The sequence below is a fragment of the Melospiza georgiana genome, chromosome 1 (assembly GCF_028018845.1).
Source record: "Melospiza georgiana isolate bMelGeo1 chromosome 1, bMelGeo1.pri, whole genome shotgun sequence".
NCBI lineage: Eukaryota > Metazoa > Chordata > Aves > Passeriformes > Passerellidae > Melospiza > Melospiza georgiana.
In genome coordinates, this window is record NC_080430.1 from 16,629,418 (window position 1) to 16,652,811 (window position 23,394).

The window sequence follows — 23,394 nt, forward strand, 5'->3', positions numbered from 1 at the left end:
CATATTAATACATCAGCTTTTTGCAGTTTGATGTAGCAAATGTTTTTTAGTGTAGTATATTAAAATTATGCTGAGGTAAACCAAATAACTTTCTTTTTTCTTTTTTTTTTTTTTTTTTACCCAAGGGAGCTACTATTAAAAGGGATGAAAATACTGGTGCAATTGTGGTGGCCAGGATAATGCGTGGAGGAGCTGCAGATAGAAGTGGTAAGGTGTCGCAGTTGGCATTAGCCATTCAAAAGCTCAGAACAAGATGAGATAAAATAGCATATTTTGTAGAAATTAAATACATCACTATCACAAACAGAAATATTTAGGCTCTGAACAGTTTTCCAAAGTGATATTTCAATACTGCTGAAAGTATGTTGATTTTTTTTCCCAATGCAGTTGCAGCAAGGTATCTTTGAGTCTTTGAGTTAGTGCATACAGAGGGGTTTATATATATATATATATATATATATATATATATATATGATGACTTGTTTCCAATTGATGACATCTGTTTATAAATCATAGAGTATGCTGAGTTAGAAGGGACCCACCAAGATCATAAAGTCCTACTCCTGTCCCTGTGTCAGATGCTGCAGGAATCATTCCATGATGACATATGCCAGCCTGCTGATGGGGGAACTTGGGGTGCTGACATAATTAAATATTAGGACATCCATTTGGCATTTCAGCTGGTAGTTCTCAAAATTACAGCACATCCTTGTTTAGTTTGGGATGCTCAGTGTCTGCAAAAACTGAAGCAAGAAGTCCCAAATCATGCATTAAGGTGTCTCTTTTCACTGAAGAAAATTTAGGACAGCTGTGTTTCACCCTTAGATGCAGTAATGGAGTAAATCTAGATAAAAATAGATAGATAGATAGATAGATAGATAGATAGATAGATAGATAGATAGATAGATAGATAGATAGATAAGATTAGCAAACATTTGTGCCACAAATTAGCATTCCCAGCCTTAGTGCTCTTTGCATTACTTGTACCTGTAGCAGCAGGAAAGTAGTAGAGTAGAAACAGAGTAGAAAAAGAATTGGCATAGATATTTTTCAGACATCTGCATGAAAGTCTGGAAAAGTTGTAGAGAAGGTGGTATTAATTTTTAGGAGGAAGACATGGAGGTGAGTTAACCAACCACCTTATCAAATTTGTCTGAGAGGGCAGTTAGCTATTATGTTCACCATATATTCCTGTTTTTATTTTAGAGCTTAAAGTGTATGAAAATTGGAGCTTAACGTATATGAACAAGGGAGAAAAAAACTGAATGTTAATGGCAGTTTTTTTGTAATACATAGCTACAGTTTCACAACTTCTTCTTTTTCTTCTGTAGGGCTTATTCATGTTGGTGATGAACTGAGGGAAGTCAATGGGATTCCCGTAGATGACAAAAAGCCTGAAGAAATAATACATATTTTGGTAAATACCAAACATTTTAAAATTAATTTAGGAGAGTTAAGAAAAAGTAATGAGACTTATGATTTCTACTGTATTTCTTAGAAAAAAAATGTATTCTACTGTAATGGCTTTTATTCCAGTGCCATCATTTAAAAATCTGTCATTTCTCATAGAGTGATTTTCCATGCAATTATAGATTACTTGTGAAGAGTTAAAGACAGTAATATTGCCATAAATATGTTGCAGAATGTTGCAGACTTCAGTTCATAATCTATAGTTTTTAAGGCCCACCATGATGTGTTGAATTTGAACTATTTTAAATGTATTCGCTAATAACTCATTAATAATCATTGTCACTCCATGTGACAATTAATTAATAATACAGGTGCTAGACAGACTGTAGAACATATAAGATTTTATATGACATTGATTTACAGTATATAGCCATATATATTATTCTGTCTACATTTTTGTAAACTGCACAGTCTCTAAAGCCAGCCTGATTTCTCATTATTGAAACACCATTGGAAATTAGGTAATTTAGACTTTTTCAGAAATATTTCATATTTTTACATCAAAGACATTGATGAGGGTCATGATAGCTCCATTGTTCATGCTGAAGTGTTTTCTATACACATAAATACCTTGCTGTCCTGCTGAATTGAGCAGCTGTCTCACAGTTTTGGTTCAGGAACCAAGATCATTCAAGTGCTAGCCTGCTGATACTCATTCTTGCTTCATGGTTTCACGTTCCCTACAGAACCATAGTTTCCTTCAAAAATTAATAATTTAAAATGTCTAGAAACAAAACACCACTAGAAAAGGTGTGAACAATTTCCCCATTTACCTTTTTGAGGTACCATATAAACATCAAAAGCTGGTTAGAGCTTGTTTCAGAAGTAAGAGAATTATTGATTCCAGTCCTGCGGCGGGTGCAGTGAGCCTGTCAAGCAGCGAGCCTCGGATCGCAGACGCACGGCGGGAGAATGTCTCGCTTGGTACTGGACAGGCCTGTTTCCATTTTGCTGAAATCGTTGGCTGCCTGCTCACTCTGCTGGTTTTATGAAACTTGTCGGCTGCATGCAATAGTAGCAGAGCCTCCAACTGATTAGCACTTCCTTCAATAGCAAAATGTCACTGAGGCAGTGGGAATATACTGTGGTTAATAAGTAAAATGCAGCCAGACACACTTTAAGTGGGATATAGGGAAAGATGAATGGATGAGGTGGTTGCTGATGGCTAACTTGTTTTAAGATTTATAGCACAGGGCTTTTTTTCCATTGAGTACACGTCGTCTATTCAAATATGTTTTGCTTTTCTACTTTCTTAAAGTTGCCAAGCGAATAAATCCCACCCCTAATAGCTCTGTATGATAAATATGGCACAAGCCTGTTTGAATTTTTCTATAATTTTTTTTCTGAAAAATGAAATGTTAGTTTGATTTTTCCAGGGATGTCCAAACTGTGCCAGGAGTCCAGCAGTTGCTTCTAATATGCATACATTTAAGCTGTAGCATTTTCTCCTACCTTCAGTACAGAAATGGGACCTCTGAACCATGCAGGTCACAGTTGTTAACAGTCCATCTGCCCCCCCCCCCCCTTCCCCTCCCCCCAAGAAGCAAATAAACCCAAGTATTTTAAGTTTTGTTATGCAAAGTTTGGGAAAGTGAAACTGTCAGACTCCAGAGATCATGCTTGGGAGAGGATAGACTCATTATATTCTTTTAAATTAATTTGAATTTCTTTATCTTCTAAGATTTCTTTGAAATACCAGTTTAATTCTGAGTGCATTTTCTTTTCAATTATTCACCAGGCTCAATCTCAAGGAGCCATTACATTTAAAATTATACCCAGTGTGAAGGAAGAAATGCCAGTGAAGGAAGGCAAGGTAAGCAAGACTATTTCAGAAGGCATGGCAGTAACTGTTATGCTGAGGATATGCATTTTTTGTTTGGATGAATGAACCAATAAAGTGATTTATACCTTTGGACTCAACTTCTGTAATGTGACAGTACTGCACATGACAGCACACTGTACACTTCAATACACAGAATTTATGAGTGGCTGTAACATGGTTCTTGAGCCTGAACTCTCAGCTGTATAGTGTACAGGTAATCTTCCACCTTCTGCAAGGACTGGCTTGGTTCCAAGTACTCCTTCCATCGTTCATAGTTAGCAGACACTTGATGGCATCTTGGTTCAACAGTGTCTTCTCCTCTGTTCCTCATATGGGCACACTGTGCACCTGCCAGGTCCTGCTTGCCTTGAGTCACTGAGCCTTTGCTCCACTGAGTCTGCAGTTGCAGAAGCAATGAGTTGAACATTCCCATATGAACTTCCAATGCTAGACATCCATAAGGATGTTTTGCAGCAGTAAATATCTACATTATTTAGTTCAGTGGTTTTGAACAGTAGAAACAGAAGAGGAAGATACCTTTGGATTGTATTTAATATTTGATTCTAAAGATCAAACACTGTTTGTTCCAGATGTTTATCAGAGCCTTATTTGACTATGATCCTAATGAAGATAAAGCAATTCCTTGTAAAGAAGCTGGACTTGCTTTCAGAAAAGGAGATATCCTTCAGATCATGAGCCAGGATGATGCAACCTGGTGGCAAGCCAAACATGAAGGTGATGCCAATCCCAGAGCAGGCTTGATCCCTTCAAAGCATTTCCAGGAGAGGTGAGCTGCTGAGAAGCATAATTCCATTATTTTTTGCAGTAAGAGAAGAGACTTATTGGTGAGTTGTTAAGTTAGCATAGTTGGCATGTGTAGTGCTCATAGATTACAAGGGTACAATGAATGTGCATTTGCAGCAGGACAACTAACTTGGAAACAAGTTGCTGACATACTCTGGACTTCCTTATTTCTCTGGCTAGAATTAATAATGACAAAAACTGATAGGATTACACTGATCCAGACTGAAAGAAAAAACATATGGAAATTAGCACATCAGTATCTGCATTCACACTGATGTACTATGCACGAATAAGAACTGCAGCAGGTTTTGGAGAGCTTACAAAAAATTCAGGGAAGATTTAACTTTTTTAGATTGTGAATAGATTGCATTGTTTTAAGTTAATTTCTTACAAAATCTTCTGTATATTTTGCAATAGTCTTATGATATTAAGTGTTTATTAATCCCAAATTTGCAGTGAAAACTGAGGAGCTTGTGTCTTTTCCCCACCACCTCCCATTTTATAGGAGATTTGCATTAAGAAGACCAGAAGTGCAGGTTCAGCCACTGAAAATTTCCAACAGAAAATCATGTAAGTCTGTTAACCTGGAATAGAAATAACACTCCACATCTCTAACCTTATAAAATAGCAGTTTGTTTCACCTATAGGATGCATTTCTCCCAGGCAGAACAGCCTCTTGATCCCATTGCATCAGTAGGAAAATAAATATAAATAACGTCATTAAAAGCTTTAAAAGAAGCTAGAAACGTTCTCGGACCTCTGACTTTGTTTTTGAAGTACTGAACCCAATTAATATTTTGATATGTAATATTTCAAAGGTTGAAGAGTATTCTTTTCCTGTTGAAACAGTACAGAATTGGCTCAATAGTTTATATAATTTGGACTGCATCAACACAGTGACATTTATAGAGTAAGATGGAAGTCTGATAGTCTCCCCCTCTCTCCCCCATATAGCTGATAATTTTTAGTGTCCCATGAAGTAGTAGAATTTTTTAAAAGTCAGAACATTCTGTTCATTGATACTCATTCACAGAATCACTTCTTTCTGCTTTTTAAACAAACTCATCCTTAATAGTATCTGTTTTTAAATATGGTAATTGCACAATATAGGAAAAATAACGTCTAAGAAAGCACATACATTGAAACAAATATTTTTCTTCACTGGAATTTACATCAACATCTGTTTTAAGTATTATTGCATATTTTACTTGACCTGTTATTTCTTTCAGTTGTACAGGCTCATAAGAAAGTGAGCAATGTAAGAAACTATCATGCTACAGCAGGATCTAAATTTTAAATACAAACATGACTGTGAGTTCAACTAGAAGTGTTCAGAAAGTGGTCTAATATTTCCAGCCACCTTTCATTATCCAACAATGAAAGAAAAAATGTGGATACTATGGCAGATAGTGGCTGGCACGCTAAATTCCAAACTAAATGCTTTTAACTTTAAAACTCCTCACCAAGGTTTCTGTTGCAATTGTCCTAACTTCTTGCTATGGTTGTTGTGTTCTGAAGCTTGACAATAACAGTCATTTTTCTGATAATCTATATTTTCTATCTTTCATTCAATTTCGCTGTTTGATTGTGTGCCCTAATGCTATTGTTAACTCCAAAGCCCTTGACTAGCCCTGTAATTGCAGTAACAGACATTACAATTGCACTGTAGCTTTTCTATTTACATAGATCTTAGAAACAAGAGGAGCTTCTCCAGCTTGTAGTAAATCTGTTGTTTTTCTAGGTTCTAGGTCAAGTTGCTCTACCCCAGTTTTGGAAATGTGTCTGATCCCAGGGTATAGCTATTTCTCTCTGCCCACTGTTCTTGAATCTGGATAATACACTCAACAAGAGCCTTCCAGTAAGGTGGCACTGGTGCTTTTGAAGAGGTAAATCAGCTGCTGCAGCAACACTGCATGAACCCTTTTATAATGGACTGCATCTTTCTAGTGACCTTCAAGTGAAAGGTTTTACAAGATGCATCTCACCCATCCAAATAGGCAGCCTGAACTTGATTGGGAATTGCCAAAATTACAACCCAAAGAAGACCCAGAGTACAATGCCTACTGTTGTCTCTGCTTTTTCCACTGACTGCCTTAAATAGCTTGAACAGGGAGAAGAGTTCCTGCCTTCCTCCCTTTACCTTTAAAATATGACAGAGCATGAGGGTCAAGCAGTATGCCTATTACTGTTCTCTCTTGGAATTTCATTGAACAAAGCAAGTCTCAGCTAAATACCAGGCAGGTGGTGCCTCTTAAAGGAGGAAAGACTGCAGAGTAATGTAGGTTTGTCATTCTCTCTCTTCATTTTTCTTAAGACAATCTGCTGCAATATCTGCCAGATTTTCATGGGAATAGGGAAAATGCTTCTCTGAGTAGACTTATCCCTTTGTTCAAAGACTAAACATGTTTTTAGTGTTGGGAGGGAATTCAGATTCTTTGTAGAGAAGACATTTTAAAAATCAGAATTTAACAGTAGAAAAAAACATTGTGCCTAGAATGTTGCTCATATTGCTCTCAGGAAAACCTACTTGCTTGAATTTTCAAGAAGATTCTGCTGGGAAACTCTGCACCTTTGTGATCTTTCTAAAGTTTATTAGCTTTTTTTGTGTTACCAAGCATAGCAGTGAAGCTGTGAGGTATGGAGGCCGTGTCTGTATTTGTGCACAGCAATCATCTTGCCAAAACTGGGAGATGCTGGAAAATCATGCATTGCTCAGTTGAACAAACAGCATTCTGACAGCACCAGAAACATGTAGGGAAGGTGACATAGAGAACAGAAAATTGGAAAGAACTGCTGGGTTAAATTTTTTTTTCTTTTTTCTTTTTAGCCCACACATGAAGGTGGGAAATTGATAATGCTTGATTTCTTCGGGGTTTTTTTTTTAATCCTTCATCCTAATAAAGGGTTTTCCAATGCTTGGAAGGGTAATTATGTGGGGAGACATGTTCTGTAGGTCATCCTGAACTTGCTGTATATTGAGAGGCTGGTTGCTGTTGCAGTGGTGCAGTGGTTCCTGTCCAGTCATGTGACCTGAATTTTCTTAGCAGTTTGGAGGAAAAAAGGGTCATTTGCCAGTTGATATTATTATGGCTTCCAAATAAGATGAAAACTTGTTGACTCCAGGAGAGCTGCTGAGAGAAGCCCCTTTCCTGACAGGATTGAGAGTTGCACTAGGAAGCTTTCTTGGCACTTGGTATGTAGCCATGGTTGTTGGTCTGCTCTGTTCAGTCAACTCATTCCATAAATCCCATGTTTTGTAATGAGGAAAAACCATGATACATGCCTTTGTTTTTAATAGGGAGAATTGAGGAAAAATACTCTGATTTCTTGAATGCCCAAAAAGTGTCAGTCAGCTCTGGTTTCTTAGGTGTGATTCCAGGGTGGTAGTGTCCTTGTACTTGAAAATTAATCTAAAAATCAGTTAAAATCGTATAATATGCAAGAAGTGTCCTATAACTTCTTTTTTTTCTTTCTTCTCAAGTCAGTCCTGGAACTGGAAAGGACTTTTATATTTATCTATACAGAGAGCTCTCTGAAACATTCAACAACTGTTTTTGCTTTGATAATTAAGTTGTTTTAAAACTGGAAAGAAGATAGGTTGGATTACTTCTGGGAAGCCTTCTTTCTGTTTCCTATTTTGAATTTTTCACACTTTTCAGCATAACAATGCATGTAGTTGCCAATCTTTGCACGTATTTGTGTATCATACATTTGGAAGCAAAATAAAAGTGGGCTTTTTTGGAGATGGTCATATGCATACCCATATTGAGGCAAGAGTGAAAAATACTTTCTACAAAACATTTTCTGCAAGAATTATTTGCACTGAAATAAACAAAGCCAATCTAGTTCTAAGTTATTAAAAGGATTGGTTTTTAATGGAAATACCAATTCTTATTTTCACTGTATTAGCCAAGTGAACTGTTCCATTGTGTCTGTGTGTAAAGACACCTGCCTTTCCCAGCATTTACCTCATTTCTTGAAAGATGAAACAGAATCATTCTCACATTGTACCCCTTAAAGTGAAAAGGATTTCTCATGTCGTGTATACACTGGAGGATAGGGCAGAACAGTGTACACTCCATATTGAAATCACACTTTCTTACGTGCAAATGGAGAAGATGCACATTTTGATGGTATCTGGGACTGAAGTTGAAGGAAAATGACAATGTAGGTGGAGCCTGCACTGACAAGAGGAAGATATAGAATAAGTAGGAATAAAAATATAAAGGGAAAAGAGAGGAAGTAAAATTTTGTATTGAGGGTGAAGAAAAGGAAAGTGTTGCAACAAGGGCAGTGAAGGAACACATGGACAAAAGCTGCCCATAAACCCCATTAAGAAAAACCCCACAGAGAATGGGCTTTGAAATTCTTAGATTGATGCAATTAACAGTATTATGCAGGAGCATTGCTGTAGTCACTATTTGTGCAATGGTTCAGTTGCCTGTTGATTCTGTTTAAATAAAATACTACTGTAAAAGTCTTTAAAACAGTGAATGCAAAAATTACTGACAAGAGCTCTGAGCTGATTTGTTTTGCTGTTGTTGGTAGAAAAACCTCAGTAAGTTCAACAGTAATATTTGATGCATGAGATAAGTGGCTGTTAGGTGTTCTGACCTGCTGATAAGATTGATATGTAATTCCCAGGCTTAGGGTTAGTGCAGAAGTGATGGAGGAATAACAAACCACTGAAGTATTTTCATCATTTTTTCCATACTTAACAGCAATGACTTTTCAGCAAAAAGCAGTCTTGTACATTAATACTGTGGGGAAATGATACTGGGGAAAAAATTGTAAGAACAAGCAGCATAGGAAAAAAGTAGGAAAATGGAATGAAAGTAAAGGAACAGAGTTGCATGAGATTGTGTGAGTGGGACTAACCTGGCATGTGCTGGGATGGTGAATGAGCCACATACCTGAGTGAGTGTGAGGGAACTCTCTGGGATACAGAGGGAGGTTCTGTAGATGTGTCTGCCTACATGCAATTGGCTTTTGTGTGTCTGAGCTTGTGAGCCGCTGCTGAACAGCAGCTCCACAGAAACCTACTCACCTGATATTCCTCAGTAATACCTAACAGCATTCCTGGCTTTAGGTGATCATCTTAGCTTGGACAGCTTGTCAGCCAGAGCTGCCTCTGTGAGTTCTCCTGTTGCTGCATGCTGGCTAAATTGGAGTGACATGAGACTTTGTACAGGGAACAAGTATTTGTTTAAAAGCTCCCACTCTGTTAACTTCCATACAAAGAGTACTCATGCTCTGACTGCAATAGATATTGCCAACAGGTTTGGTCATTCTTGCATGTGTAACTTACTTTAATTTGTATGCAAAAGTGATAACTTGTTTCATTGAGGAAAAAGATTCTTTGAATAACAACCAAATAACTTACTATTCTGCAGTTGTTATAAACTGCAATAATCAGGCAAGAAATTATACTCCTTCAACATAATTTTGCTTTCACAGTGGTTACTGTGTTTATTCTTACATTATGTATGTGTTGTCTCTGATGAAAATTACTGGTAACTTTATATTTTATACTAGTGTGGCCTGTGAGCTCTGTCAACTTGTGCCCTGTTCATATGTATATGTGTATACCCATATCCTGTGTGTACAGTTTAATATATGTATGTAGCATATATGACAGAGTTATTCAGAGATGTCTTTTCCATAAAAATACATTTGTTCTGTGTATGTAAAATGTAAATACTTACTGTGATAAAGCCATCATCATATAGTTTTTCTAAGGCTTAAAACCCATTTTACTTTCAGTTTTGATTTATGAGATGTGATTGCCATTGTGTGAACAAGAGGAAAGACTTAACTGCAGCCAAATGGTGTTCATTCACACAAGATGTAACCCAGTTTACCCACAGTTGAGTGTCTTGAATTGAAGATTGTGTTCTGCCAACAAAAAAATTTAAACAGGCTAAAAGAATAAATGCTTTGTACTACTTGTATTTGAAGACCGAACATTTAGGATAAATGTATAGTAGGATTCTTTGTGCTTGTTATAATTGCTGCACAGTCTTAACTCTGCCTTTCTTCTCAGTATTTTTCTGTGTTCATATTTGAAACTTGATTGCCCACCTGCAGGTAGTTACAAGTACAAACAAAAAATAAACCAGACCTACAGAGTTAAATTAGCACGTTAGCATTTTTGTTCAGAAGTCTCCTGTCCTTACAAATCTTAACTTCCTGCTACCACAGAGAAATTAAGAAAACCTGAAGCTGGATGACATTTCAGTCAAGTTCACATGAGACAGAACTGGAAATGGATCTGTCCTTCACTGCAAGACTATCCTTCTTCATTTTCCAAATTATCTTCATAGAGATACTGTTATCTGATTGTTTTATAAGAGAATTAAATTTGATCATCTTAAATTTCCTATTGAATGAACATAATTTATCATTCAATCTACAAAACTCTACTGCAAAACAGTAGAAATGTTGATTACTATGTGGGGCTATTCATCACTAAAAAATCAAGAGTGTTTAATATATTCACTGTAATGCTGACTGTTGTACATCACAATTTCTTGCTTGCTAAAGTAAAGTATAGCTTAAGGCATAATGCAACTTGTTTGTGATAAGAAACTAGAACAGAGCTGCTGGATCAAATTTTAGACTGAGAAACATTTAAGTAAAATTGCTTGGTGGAAATATTTTTAAGAAAGTCAACAAAAGCAAAAAATCTTAATCTGATGCTGGGCTGTTCCAAAGAGTTAAGAATGTTCCTGGAAGTGGCCCTGGTTTTGAGCTTCCTAAGTAGTATAATTTAGGCGAGGCCCCCAAAAACCAAATTTTGATTACATTTCAGTTAAAATACATACAAAAATGCAGTGTATATGATACTGGTTTTCATTGTTATAGCTTAGCATTATTGGCTATGCTGAAATCTTTCTAAAATGAATAAAACCACCTAAGCTTCCTTGTGCTTGTGTTTCCTATTTCTTTTTTCCCATTTGTCTTGTTACAGCTTTGTTGTCATTTCATAAACCTGTTTCACGACTATTTTCTTTGGAACTTCCTCTCCTTTCTTACCACAATACATTTAATTGATTGTATTTCTTCTTTTCTCAGTGTTTTATTTGTTCCATGTTGCCTTATGGTTTGGGATTTTTACTCATTTTCTCATTGCTTTTGTTTTCCTGCTTCCCATCAGATTTTCTCCTCTTTAGGCTTTGACCTATTTTAGTCTTTAACTTGTCCCTTCCAGCTGAAGATCTTTCCTTTCTCAGCCCACTTCCATTTAGTGAAACTGTATTGGCCCCAGTTTTTCATGTCTCAAAACTCTGGAACTTTGGGCACACACTTGGTTCATGCATACAGCTGCTTCAGATGCACAGAGCTGTATTTAGTAGTAAATCACAATACAAAGTTCCCTGGCAAGTAACCTCTGACTTTACTAGGGACAGGAATAGTGCTGCTAAAGGTCCTTGTCAAGTTCAGACTGGGAGCCACATGATGATGACTGTTTATAGCTGCATTAGGCTATGAAAACCCAGTGATTTCCAAGATCTTTTCATTACAGAATGTTATTTTCAACCTTAAGAGTAGCCCAAGAAAGTTAAGAGCAGTATTAAGAAGGAAGATTTTTAACAAAACACAGGAAGTCCAGATGCCTTTATCAGCATTAAACCTCACTTGTAGATGTTTTGGCTTGTGCTTTCTGGGTTCAGCTGGCTCACCTGGGAATCCTAATGTCTTTCATTTATGGATAAGCATGTTCCCTTCACTGGCAGGGTAGCCCAGAAGCCTGGATTCCTTTCAGTGTTCTCAGCCCTGATGCTGTAACTCCACCATGTACCACACCTGCAGGACTCCTGAGAGGTCTGCAGTGGTCAGGGTTGAGCGAGTACACACCTCTGTCCCTGTGGGCATACCGACCTCCTTTGCTCCTGGTCTGGGTTTTCATGTTCATAAATGAGGGCTTAACTGCTGCCAGTGTTAAAATAGCAAACAGTGTTTTAAAATGCACACTCATTAGTTAAGTCAGAAAACTTTGTTCAATTCAAGAAACTTTTAAGATCTATTTCTGTGAATTGGTGTTGAGCATTAGTGACTTGTTTTCAGGAGATACACTGCAGTCTATTAAAAGTCATAGAAATACAGAAAAATTTGTCATACATCACAGAGAAGGAGATGACAGTTAGTACCTGGAAGCCAGCCTGCCATTCTAGATACAGCTTTAGGCCATTTGTCAAGAATTGGGAGCTTTTAAGCTCAAGAGAGAAAAATGCATCCAATGCTTTCACCTTCAACTCACAAAACTGTCTACACTCTTTTAAGGCACCAGATGGGGTCAACCAAGGAGTGTTCACCTTAGAGGACTTCCCAGCAACTTAAACCATATGGTCACCTTGACCATAGAAATAAACTTCATTTAAAGATTCAGAAAGGTCTTCCAAAGTAATATTTTAAAATGTAAGTCCTCAAGAAAAATGGTACCAAGAAATGATTGTTCAAAACAGTATTTTTCCTGTGGCACGAGAGACTCTTATGTCCATTTCATGACATGAAATGAAAAGCTCTTCCATGTGGTCATATATGCTGGACAATTTTGACCTAGCCTTTGTTTTGTACATTAGTTATGCATAAAAGATTGTAAAATAGCTCTTGAATAATTTTTCACAGAGAAAATACATGTTCCATAGAAAGTCTTTGAAACAGTTACATTTTAGCCCCGTTTATCCACATTCTAAAGGAAATTTGAATGAGAGGTAGATTGCTAAATCTTTCTATAAATCTTAACCTTAGTATATAATATCTTTGTAAACAAAAATTCATTGTATTTATCTTGCTTTTCTGTATAACCCCAAAGATGATTACAAAAATGTATGTTCTCTACTATCAAGGCAGCACAAATTTATTGATATACTATAGGTAAGGAGAAAGTCTTATGTATATCTATTATATTAGGATAATGTCAAAGAAAACAAGGGTATGTGAATCTTTCAGCTTGTTTTCAGCTGCAATTGTAAGCATTCAAAAACAAAAATAGGAAAAAAAGCCACAGCCAAAAAACCTTTTCAAAATCCATCACAAAGGGCCATCCCAGCTCTTACTGTAAGTGCAGAAAAATACTGAGATATGTTCCTGGTAGTGATTCTTAGAAATTCTAGGTTAAGACTGATAAATTGGAACTAACAAACTTTGCATTTAATACCAAACAGATCTTCCATGACAGCAGGGTAAGGTCATTTCTACCAAATGAATAGTGGAAGAATCACATACGGGAATTTAAAGTGCACATAGTATTTCAATGCCTTCAATTTTTTACATCCTTTTCCGACTGTACTTAAACTCACTACTGGTATGTTGGTATATGCCTCAATATAATAGGTGCTGTCAAGAGAATTTGAGAGTAGCTTACATACCTGAAGTTTTTCCTATTTATGAAGTATTAAACAATAATACTTTGTCTTTTTGGCTGTTCTAAGATGAGGAAGCGGTTGAGTGTGGTAGGTGCATTTTTCTTCTTCGATTTAACTTTTCTTTCTTAAGTTATGTTTTCACTCCATTTAATGATTTCCTTTCCTATTTCTCCTTTGTGCTTCTCAGAGGAAATTGAAGGTACATGTATAAAAGTTTCCCTGAATAGCCCAATAATTTTATTTAGAGAACATGTGTTTAGAATTAAATTGAATATAGTCCAGTGTTTCTAGATGTTATACATGTGATGTTTTTATATTGCCACCAAATACATTGAATTGTGTTTTAAAGTAGATAAAAATACCAGAATATTCCTAGTTGCTTCATTGAATGATCAGTAATTGGAACTGTTGTTTTAAACTGCTTTCTCTCTCTCTTGAACTTCTGCAAGATATGTATAGAAAAGCAGTATGATAGAATAATACTGGCAGCACTTGGGTGGGCTGGGATGGAGAGAGATGGTTCTGAGTTGATTACATGGCCATGAGAGGTCCTGAGCTTCTAACTAATACTGACAGACTATTTCTCTGGGATGGTAGAAGGTTCATCTGTGTGGTGTCATCCTTACTGTTTTCCTTTTGAGTTTCCCTCTGACTGTTGCTGGTTACTGTTATGTTTGCAGCATATGTTAAAGTAATAGCAGCTGATCTCTTGTGGTTTTTTGTTTGGTTTGTTGTTTTGTTTTGGTTTTTTTTTTTTTTAACTTAAGAAACTTTTGTTTATAAAAGCATTAGAAATTGTAGCTCATATTTTTGATCAAAGGGCCTCTGGCATGTAAAAATATACATTATAGCTATTTTATATTAAATGAGAGATGTGTTTTTGATCAAAAACCTTTCTGTCTAATCCAGTGAGCCAAAACATAAAGCTAAAGTTTGATAATGTATAGTTTACAAAAAAGCTTGATTTACATCAAATAATTTTGCTTTCTTTTAAGTGGCATATTTTCTATTAACTGATAAAACATGAATAATACAGTGTTAGAATTTTTTTAGAATGTTTGTTGTCATCACAACTTTTGCTTGAAAAGGTAAAAAGATCAGTGTGCATGCTGCAAAATCCAAGAATATCTCCAGCTAAAATATAAAACAATAAAGATTGTTTTATGTTTTTAAGAAAATGGCTTACTGAAGACTTTTTAATGCTGTGCTTTGTACAGTTGTCATTTTAAAAATAATTTCTTCTGTATTTTTTGCTGGGCTTCTAACTTTTCTGCTTTATTTCTTGGCTCTTATTCTGTATGCTTTTACCCTTCGTCCAGAAGATGCTGAATGTGCTGGTCACAACAGTGGATCCTATCTAGGTGAGCAATTGGTTACAAAAGACAATTTTGTTCCTTTCTTTCAGCTTCTTTTCCCTGGAGCTACTGTGTCCACTTTGCTTTTGGGGGTAATCTGCATACAAATGTCCTTACTCTGCATGACAAATGCATGAATATTAAGGTTTTAAACATGGCTCATTGGATTTGACATAAAGGGTTTATATAGAGTATGCCTTTACCTGGTTAAACATATGCTAATAAAATACTGGTTTGATCTTTAAGTCAAAATTTTTAAAGTACATGAAGCAAACTATGTGTTTAATGAAGCAAAAAGGTTAGTGTATCATGAAAAATTATTTAAAGACACTCTCAAGGTTTTTTCAAGTTTTGTCTACGCGTTTTTTCTTTGTACATGTCTATCTAACCATTTTGGAGGATTCAGTAAGAATACAGAGCAAATTTGCAGGCACCAATTCTTTTTCCACATTACAAAATATCAGTCATAATAACTCAGTAGCTTAAATTTAGCTTTAAAGCTGGTCTGAGCTCAATGTATCATTGCGGGGAACGGGGAAGAGGAGGGGCAAGAGTCCTTTGGCTTCATTTTCAAGATTCCAAATTTCGAACAAAAGTAACATTTAAAAAAGGTGAATGTTCCATGATATGTTTCAACTTTTTAATTTGTGCCATTTTGAAACCTGTGTAAAAATATTTTAGTTGAAACTGTCCAGAATTCCTGCCAGCTGAAGGCTGGCTGGAGCAGATTTTGTGGCAACCAGCCCTTTTCCCAAGACTTTCATCCTCCTACTACAAGAGAAGTGGGGAGAAACTTGTCAAAGTACTTTAGTATTTCCAAGCCAGTGGGCTCACTGAAACATCATAGACCAATACTGTAAATTGGAGTTGTTTTAAATGTGCTATATAAACTACATCAGGTGCAGAAAAGTATATAATTGAAAGAACTCTGACCTGTTTAGAAAACCTCAGTGTGGTATAATTCCATTCTGTGCTTGTGGAACTTGTGAGTATCTGATCATGCTGAAAATGCACTTCTTACCTTTGTTAAGTAATCAACTAAGTTCATGTTGAATTGTAATTGTATTGAAATATTTGGGATGTTTGGAAAATGATAATTTGGATGTGATTCCAGATGAAATTCATTTTCCTCATCAAATAATTTCTTTGAAATATGAACAATACCCCCCCTCTCAGTATTTTCTTTCTGTATGTATACATACTGCATGAATTCTTAGGGTGAGACTATCATGGTTTTGCAATCAGATCTTAGTAGGCTGCTGCTTTATTTGAGAATGAAGGTAACAAAACAAAATCCACCTTTTCTAGTACTGTAGCCTTTTTCACTGAAACTTTTTAGTCCATAATTACCAAAAAGACATGGCCATTTTAGGAAGGAGGCCTCTTGAGGAAGAAGATTGTTGTCCCAGAGGAAAAGAACAAAATATCAAGATGCATTGTAGTTTACTTAGGCAAAACTTTACAAAAATTATTCAGAATTACTAAGTACAGTTCAGGCAATGGTTTCTTTTTTGAGAGCTTCCATGTCATGGAATGTTGTCAGCAGTCCAGAAGTGGTACTTTCAGCCATCTCATGCTGGGTGTGTGGTTTTGGAGTGAGATGTCAGAGAGGAGAGTCAGAAGGCAGAAAAACTAATGTTAGGACTGGTTTTGGGGTAAGGACACAGGTATTTTCACTGATTGTGAATAAAATAAGTAGCTTTTTGGTTTAGAAATTAGAGATTCCTTGGAACTCTTCACTAAGAATTATTCATTTAAAACTTTCCTATAATAAGAACAAGCAGGTAGGCTTTTGACAGTTGATGTTACCATTCTTTTGCATGCAGTAACAGGACACAGTGATTTGTAATTCAGACTGTCTCATGTACTCCAGTGTCTCCTTGTTTCACAAACCATATATAGGGCTCTGGCACTTCAATCCGTGAACCAGATTACTCTCTGAACACCCGACCCTCTCTGAAAGGATTTGTACTTCACACACATGCAAGGTAGTCATGAGGAGCACAGGAGGAGAGTCTTCAGAAGACAGAATCTCTGAACCATTTTGGAACAAATCTTTTATGTCCAAGGCTATACTGCTATTAATTTGAACCCTCTCCTCTAAAGTGACTCAGATAAATTTTATGATTTTTCACCAAATTCTAATATTTAAGCCACAGTATGGTATCATATGTTTCTGCTGTAATTTCCTGAGGAATTGCTGAGGAAAATGTTAGGAGTTTGCCTTTGCCAAGCTTAAATTCTGGTTACATTGCTTGAACCTTTATGAACATACATAAATATAGATGAATATCATCTGTTTACTATTCTCAATTTCGTCTTTAAAATCCAGACATAATCTAAATTTTTACTAACCCTGTCTAAATGTGCAAGCTGGGAATCAGTCCAGAAGAAAACAGTGTAAGAAGTCTGCTCTGTGCAGTTCCTGTGTAACAATAGAAATCCTCAGTATACAGGCCAATGTAAAAAGAATACCAATATTTTGGGGGAAAAATAATATCCAGAAATATCTAGTAAAAATATTATGTTCATACAAATCTAGATAATGACCATGGTACCAAGCCTACTTTTGTCAGTAATATGAATACAAAGGGTGCTCTTAAATGCATTTACAATTAAATAGAAGTTGTTTACTCTAAGATGAAATTAAATTCAGTGAAGAACTTATGTAATTTAAACACTTACTTAAGCACTGATTTTAGTGAATGAAAAGTAACAAAAGCTGATGTAAGTGCTTTATAGCATTCTGGAGTCTTCCTTGTGAATTTATGAAGCATGCATGAATTTATATGTTGTTATTTCCTGTTAGTGTAGTCTGTCTGAATTTGAGAAATTAACTTTCTGGTTTTATTAGTATATTTGGACTGAAATTTACACAACATAGTTGCAATCTACTTCTTCAGAATGATGTCATTAAATGTAAATAAGCACAACAATTTGCATTATCATCCTTTTAAAATATTGCAAGGCAGGCAGGTTCACACATTGTGTGTTTTCAGTTTGGATTCTGTGTGAGGCCCCAGTGGATTTCTCTGTGTAAGTGGAAGGATGTTGTTCTGAGATGAAGAAATGTACGCTGCTAATGGTTAAAAGAATAATCAAATTTTTCTGCTAAGGTGTTTTTTTTATTCTCAGAGATCTAAGTGATTTCTCTTTGCTTGTTGGGTCTGCAGTAAGTTTATTAGTAATGATTTTTTATTTCATATTGAAAAGTATAAGTTTTAAAGACATCAGTAGTTTGAGAACATTTGTTCTTAATATTTTCTTTCCAGAGCCTGCTCTTATTTCACCAAATCTGTTACATTCCAGCAGCAGTTTATGGGTTTGCATGTTCAGTAAGCTCCTAGACGTGTAGCTGTAACCAGTGAGCTGGTGCAAGCTTCTCAGTGTTCAGGAGATTATGTCGCTTTAGTGATAGAATTTTCCCCTTTTATTTTATAGTCTGCATACTTGGCAACTAAGGTTAATCTCTGCTGATACCCATATTCCACAGACAGAGTAGCCTGCAGCTCCTTTCATATTCATCAAGGTTTATATTATCAAATATTCTAGGCAAGCAATGCATTTTCCTTTTGTTCTTTATAGAAATTTACTTTTAACATGAATCATTTTATAGAAACCTTTTCTGCTAGATATTAGTATTGGGTTTGATTCTCTGTAGTAATCATCACTGTAATGATGCTCTATTGTTAATTTAAATATTTGAATTATGTTTTCAAAACTGTAAAATATGCAAACATTAGTAGAATATCTTTTGCCTTTTCACAAATGTTTTTATTCCTTCAAAGTACAATATTGTTTCAGTTCAGCTTAGTATTTTTGTGCAGTCATAGTTCCCATAACATAAAACGTAAAATGCAATTACAAATGCAGACATTCAATAGGAAATATTTATTAGCATTTCTGTAAAACAGCTTCTAGGTCACAGTAAACTTTTGCCATACATGAGAGGACATATATGGCAGATGATGAGTGATGAAGATGCTTTCAGGAATGCAGCAGCAGTATCATAGAAGTCCTGGATTTATTTGAAACATCCTTCCTCTTGAAAATCTATGTTGTCCTTGGGTTTGAATGCTATTTAAAGCAAACTTTGCTGAAATTCTGTGCAGGCTATTCAGATGGACTTTGAGGAACAGTTTAAAATTTAAACTTTCAAATTGAAAATAGTCATAAAGTGGTGAAGCAAACAGCATGCCACAAACTTTTAATAGTCAGTAGTTTTACAGAGCATCTTCACCAGCACACTACAGAGAGGTCAGCCTTACTCTGGTTTCTATGTTTTTTTCACATTTGTTCTTTTTAATTAGTAGTGTTAAGATTAATTAGTAGTGTCTAAGTTCTTTCTGAACTTCTTGTTGAGCTTTCTTAATACACAGGACAATATTACTATTTTCATTTTACCAATGAGTTTCAGGGGCAGAAATATCAAATCTTTTTTTCAAGGAAACGCATGTTAGCAATGGAATCATATCACCTGAGTCTTTATTATGTTTCCTGTGGAGCCTGTAAAAGTGACAAGGGACAAATCAGCCTGAAGACAGAGTTGAAAGATTTTCTCCTTTTTTCAAGGAGTGAAAGAAATTAAAATTCTTGAATAATCTATCACCTGACAGTTTGCTAGTGAGATCTGAATAAATTGGTTGGAGAAAAGAGGAACAAGTTACAAATGTTCTTACCAAAACCTAAAAGTGGGGATTGAATTAATAGGAAGATTTTGCAGAAAAAATACTTTTCCTAAAGATTGCACAGTTCACCATTTAAGTGGAGGTTGAGAAGATGTTCTAGTGGCATTTTGAAACAGATAATCAGGGGCATGGAGCTGTTGTTGATTGTAAGGTCAACACCAAACTGGAATGGAGACCACTGGCATAGATTCATTTGATCATTATTCTTACTTTTTTACCTTTTCCAGATACATGGATTCTTGATCTTGTAACAAAGCTCTTAATTTTGTAAACCATTTAGTAGTCAATGGTGAAGAATTATTCTTTATTTTTTCTCTCTTTTGTGTTTTTCCATAAAAAAATGCAACAAACAGAAGAATTTTCAGGGTTTGGGCAACATTTTTTTTGGTGTTTGGGTTTTTTTAATCAGGAGCATTTTAGATGAGGCCTCAGGAAACTTGTAACTCACTTCATGTGTCTGTAGTCTGTATTGCTAAAGCTACTTTTAACCTTTCTTTGTATAGCTGTCTGTACACTTAGGTATAGCTGTGATCAAGAGAACATCCTTGTGTCGTGATGGACTTCACCATAGGGCAGGCAAGATCTCCCAGGCCCTCTTGTGGGGGTGTCAGCTCTCCAATAAAGCATTTCTGTTTCTGACAGCATTCACTTCAATGTCAGCATTATTTCAATAATAAAATAACGTAACCCAGTCTATTTCATTATGTTTTCATATCTCATAATTTCATCTTTTTCTATGTCAGCCCGCCTCCTACTTAGTCTGGACTACATTGTACTTCTTAAAAATATCATCTGCCCTTTCTGTGGGTGCTAGTTCTTCTCCTTTGTCATAGATTTTCAGTTTACTTATTCATATTTTGAATATAAATTGGTTGACATCATGGTATTCTCAAAGAAATTTTTCTTCACCTTTTGTGTGTGTGCTTGTGTTGTAGATTCCCATAGGTATAGGGGTTCACATCAATTAACTAACTTGGTTAACATCCTCTGTGGTCCAGGTTCTATGACAATTTATACTCAATGAAACTGTATGTGTGCAAAGTGCTAAGCCTATAACTAAGTCTTGTAGCATTTCTCTTCAGATCGGGTGCTAAATATTTGCAGAACTGGATCATGAACTTGCACAGTATTACCTTTGAAGAAGAAATTATAATATGACTACTTCTCAAACACCTAAACATAAGTGCTGTTATAAGAATATGAGAACATTTTGCTGAAAATCTGGGGTCACCACTTACTGTCCCATGAAGTGTTCTGGGGAAAAACACCAACAACTTTTCTAGTATTTAAAGTATAGCTTGTGTTTTACTCTGCTACCACCAGACAGTGAAATCAGCTTTGCAGTCTTCACAGTCTTTCCTGTACTTTCTTATAGAACAAAAGCGGTGTTGTAGAGATACCAGTAAAATTTAATGTAATGCAATATAAAGGATTTATTTGAAAAACTCTAAGGTAGTCATTAACAGAGGACAAAATTAGTTTTTAACATGTAGTGTAAAACAGGTTTTTGTGCTGTTCTGTTTGAAAATGCCAATGATTCTCTCCTTTGAGAGTACTTAAAAGCTATGTGAAATTTCAAGTCTTCTCTAGAAGGCACAATAGATATCACACAGTTGATGCAATTATAAATATAGATTAATAGCAATATTAACTTTTAATTTCATAATATGGATACTGTATTGTCTAAGATGTTTCTAATTGTAATTTAATTGTGAGTGCTTGGATTGACTATTAAATGAACTCAGGAAAGGTTTAATGCAGTTTTTAAATATACTATCAGCATGGAGCTAAGCACAAGAGAATTGTTCCAGGAGTTATTCTCATTAACCCTTTCAACTACCAGATGTGTTTCTATCCTATGTTGTATTTGATGTCTGTGTGCCATAGTGATTTAATAGACGTGCATTAGATGTAGTATGAGACTCCAGCTCGCATGAATTGCCTTGTGTATTTATATCAATTTATAAGATACTCAAATTGCCTAAATAAATATATTAACAATTTATTAACAATTTTAATAGCAATTATATTTTGCAGTTTGTTGTTGTAAAGGTTCTGTTTTATTGGTAATCTTAATTTTGCAGTTTAAATAGGTACCTGATATAGTTTAAAAACATGGGAAATGTCATTCTAATGACCTGGCTTATTAAACATATAATACACATTTTATTCCATGCTCCAATCCATGAATGTTTGGAAGAGACTGTTGTCAAATGTTTTAAGAAGACTTATTTTCTTACTTTGAAAAAACCCTGTTCTTACTGCAGCTGGTTTTAGAAGAAGCTTTCGTCTTAGCAGAAAAGATAAAAAAACAAACAAGTCCATGTATGAGTGCAAGAAGAGTGACCAGTATGATACAGCAGATATCCCAACCTATGAAGAAGTTGCAAAATATAGACGACAACCTAATGAGAAATACAGACTTGTTGTTTTGGTTGGTAAGTTGTTTTATTTATTTTTGACCTGGTAAAACAGAGACCTGCTGATTAGCACAATGCTGATTAGCACAATGCTTACCAGAAAGTCATTTAGATTGGAAAGGATCTCAGGAATTCATCTGGTCCAGCCTCCCACTGAGTGAGATCAACACCAGGTTCTGAGCAGGTTGCTGATGGCAGCAGCTTTAGGAACCTGTATTCCCATCATGTTTTCCCTGTCTTATCTCACACCTCAGTAAAGAGGTGGTTTCCATCTTTTCAGTGAGTGTCAGAAGGGTGCTGGTGGGTCCCCCCAGGACATCTCTTCCCCAGGCCAGGCAAGCCCAGTTCCCTCAGTCTCTCTTGCAGGTCATGTGGTTCAGCTCCTGACCATCTTCAAGGCCCTCTGATGTCTTTGATCCAGTTTATCCAACAGTATTTTAGTGCAGGGCTTGTTGTGGACAGAGTATTCCTCACAAGGGACTGACAAGTGCTGAGTGAAGGGGAAGAATCATTCCCCTCTGTCCATGGGCCAGGCTCTTGCTGGTCCAGCCCAGTCTCCTGTTACCCTTCACTGCTGCCAGCGAGCGCTGGGGACTCGTGCTTAGCTCTGCCCACCTGTGCCCTAAGGCCCTTGTCATCCAGCCAGTCAGTGCCCAGCCTGTAATGCAGAACTTTGTCCTCATCAAATTTCACTAAGTTCTGCCAGCCTGTGCCTGGAGCTCTCTGGATGGAAGTCCTGCCCTTGAGAAAGTCACTTGTATCACTCATCTTGCCACGAGCAAGCTTTGTAAGGGCCCAGTCTGTGTCATTGGTATGGATGTGAAACAGAATGTGTCCCAGGGAAGTCCCCTTATAATGAGCCATAGAGAACAGACCAATAACCCCTTCCCTTTGAACATGCTCCATTTTTCCACCTGTCTGTAGCCCACTTTTCAAACCAGGGCAACAGGATATCTCAACTTGGATATAAGGATGCTTTAGGAGATTGTGTTCAGAGCTTTCCTAAACCAAGGGGAGATGACATTAAAATACAGCTACCATGGTTACAAGTCTGAATGTGGCAGTCAAGCCGTACTAAAACTCAAAAGAAGTATGTTGATATTCTACTCTTAGTGATCAATCAATATATCTTTGTGGGGAAAAAACCCCAAAAGAACAGAATAAATACCTGAGGTCAATGAAGACAGACAATGAAAGTGGAAAGAAACAAAACCACCTACTGCATTAGAAAAAGTAAACGGACAACTAGTAATAAAGGTGGATGCAATGTGGACCTCTGTAGTCCAAGGATGAATGCAAACATAGCTTCAGAGGACTCAACATATTATTCTTAGTCAGCTTTCTATTCTTCTATTATCTGTCACTGCCATGGCTTCCTCACAGCATTTATTGTATAACCAAAATGCCTTGCTTTAGTCTCCAAAAAAGAGAGAAAGTGCATTACCTTTACAAAGGTAACAATTGGAG

The 23,394-nt window shown here is 36.2% G+C and overlaps 1 protein-coding gene across 1 annotated transcript in view; it reads left to right on the forward strand.

Moving 5' to 3' along the window:
• Positions 1-23,394, forward strand: part of MPP7 (MAGUK p55 scaffold protein 7) — a 146,844-nt gene that overhangs the window by 109,399 nt on the left and 14,051 nt on the right. The window contains exons 8-13 of the mRNA XM_058023683.1: positions 126-207; positions 1,332-1,417; positions 3,209-3,283; positions 3,883-4,079; positions 4,602-4,666; positions 21,775-21,945. Of these exons, the coding sequence (XP_057879666.1) occupies positions 126-207; positions 1,332-1,417; positions 3,209-3,283; positions 3,883-4,079; positions 4,602-4,666; positions 21,775-21,945 (676 nt within the window). The remainder of the gene's footprint in view (positions 1-125; positions 208-1,331; positions 1,418-3,208; positions 3,284-3,882; positions 4,080-4,601; positions 4,667-21,774; positions 21,946-23,394) is intronic.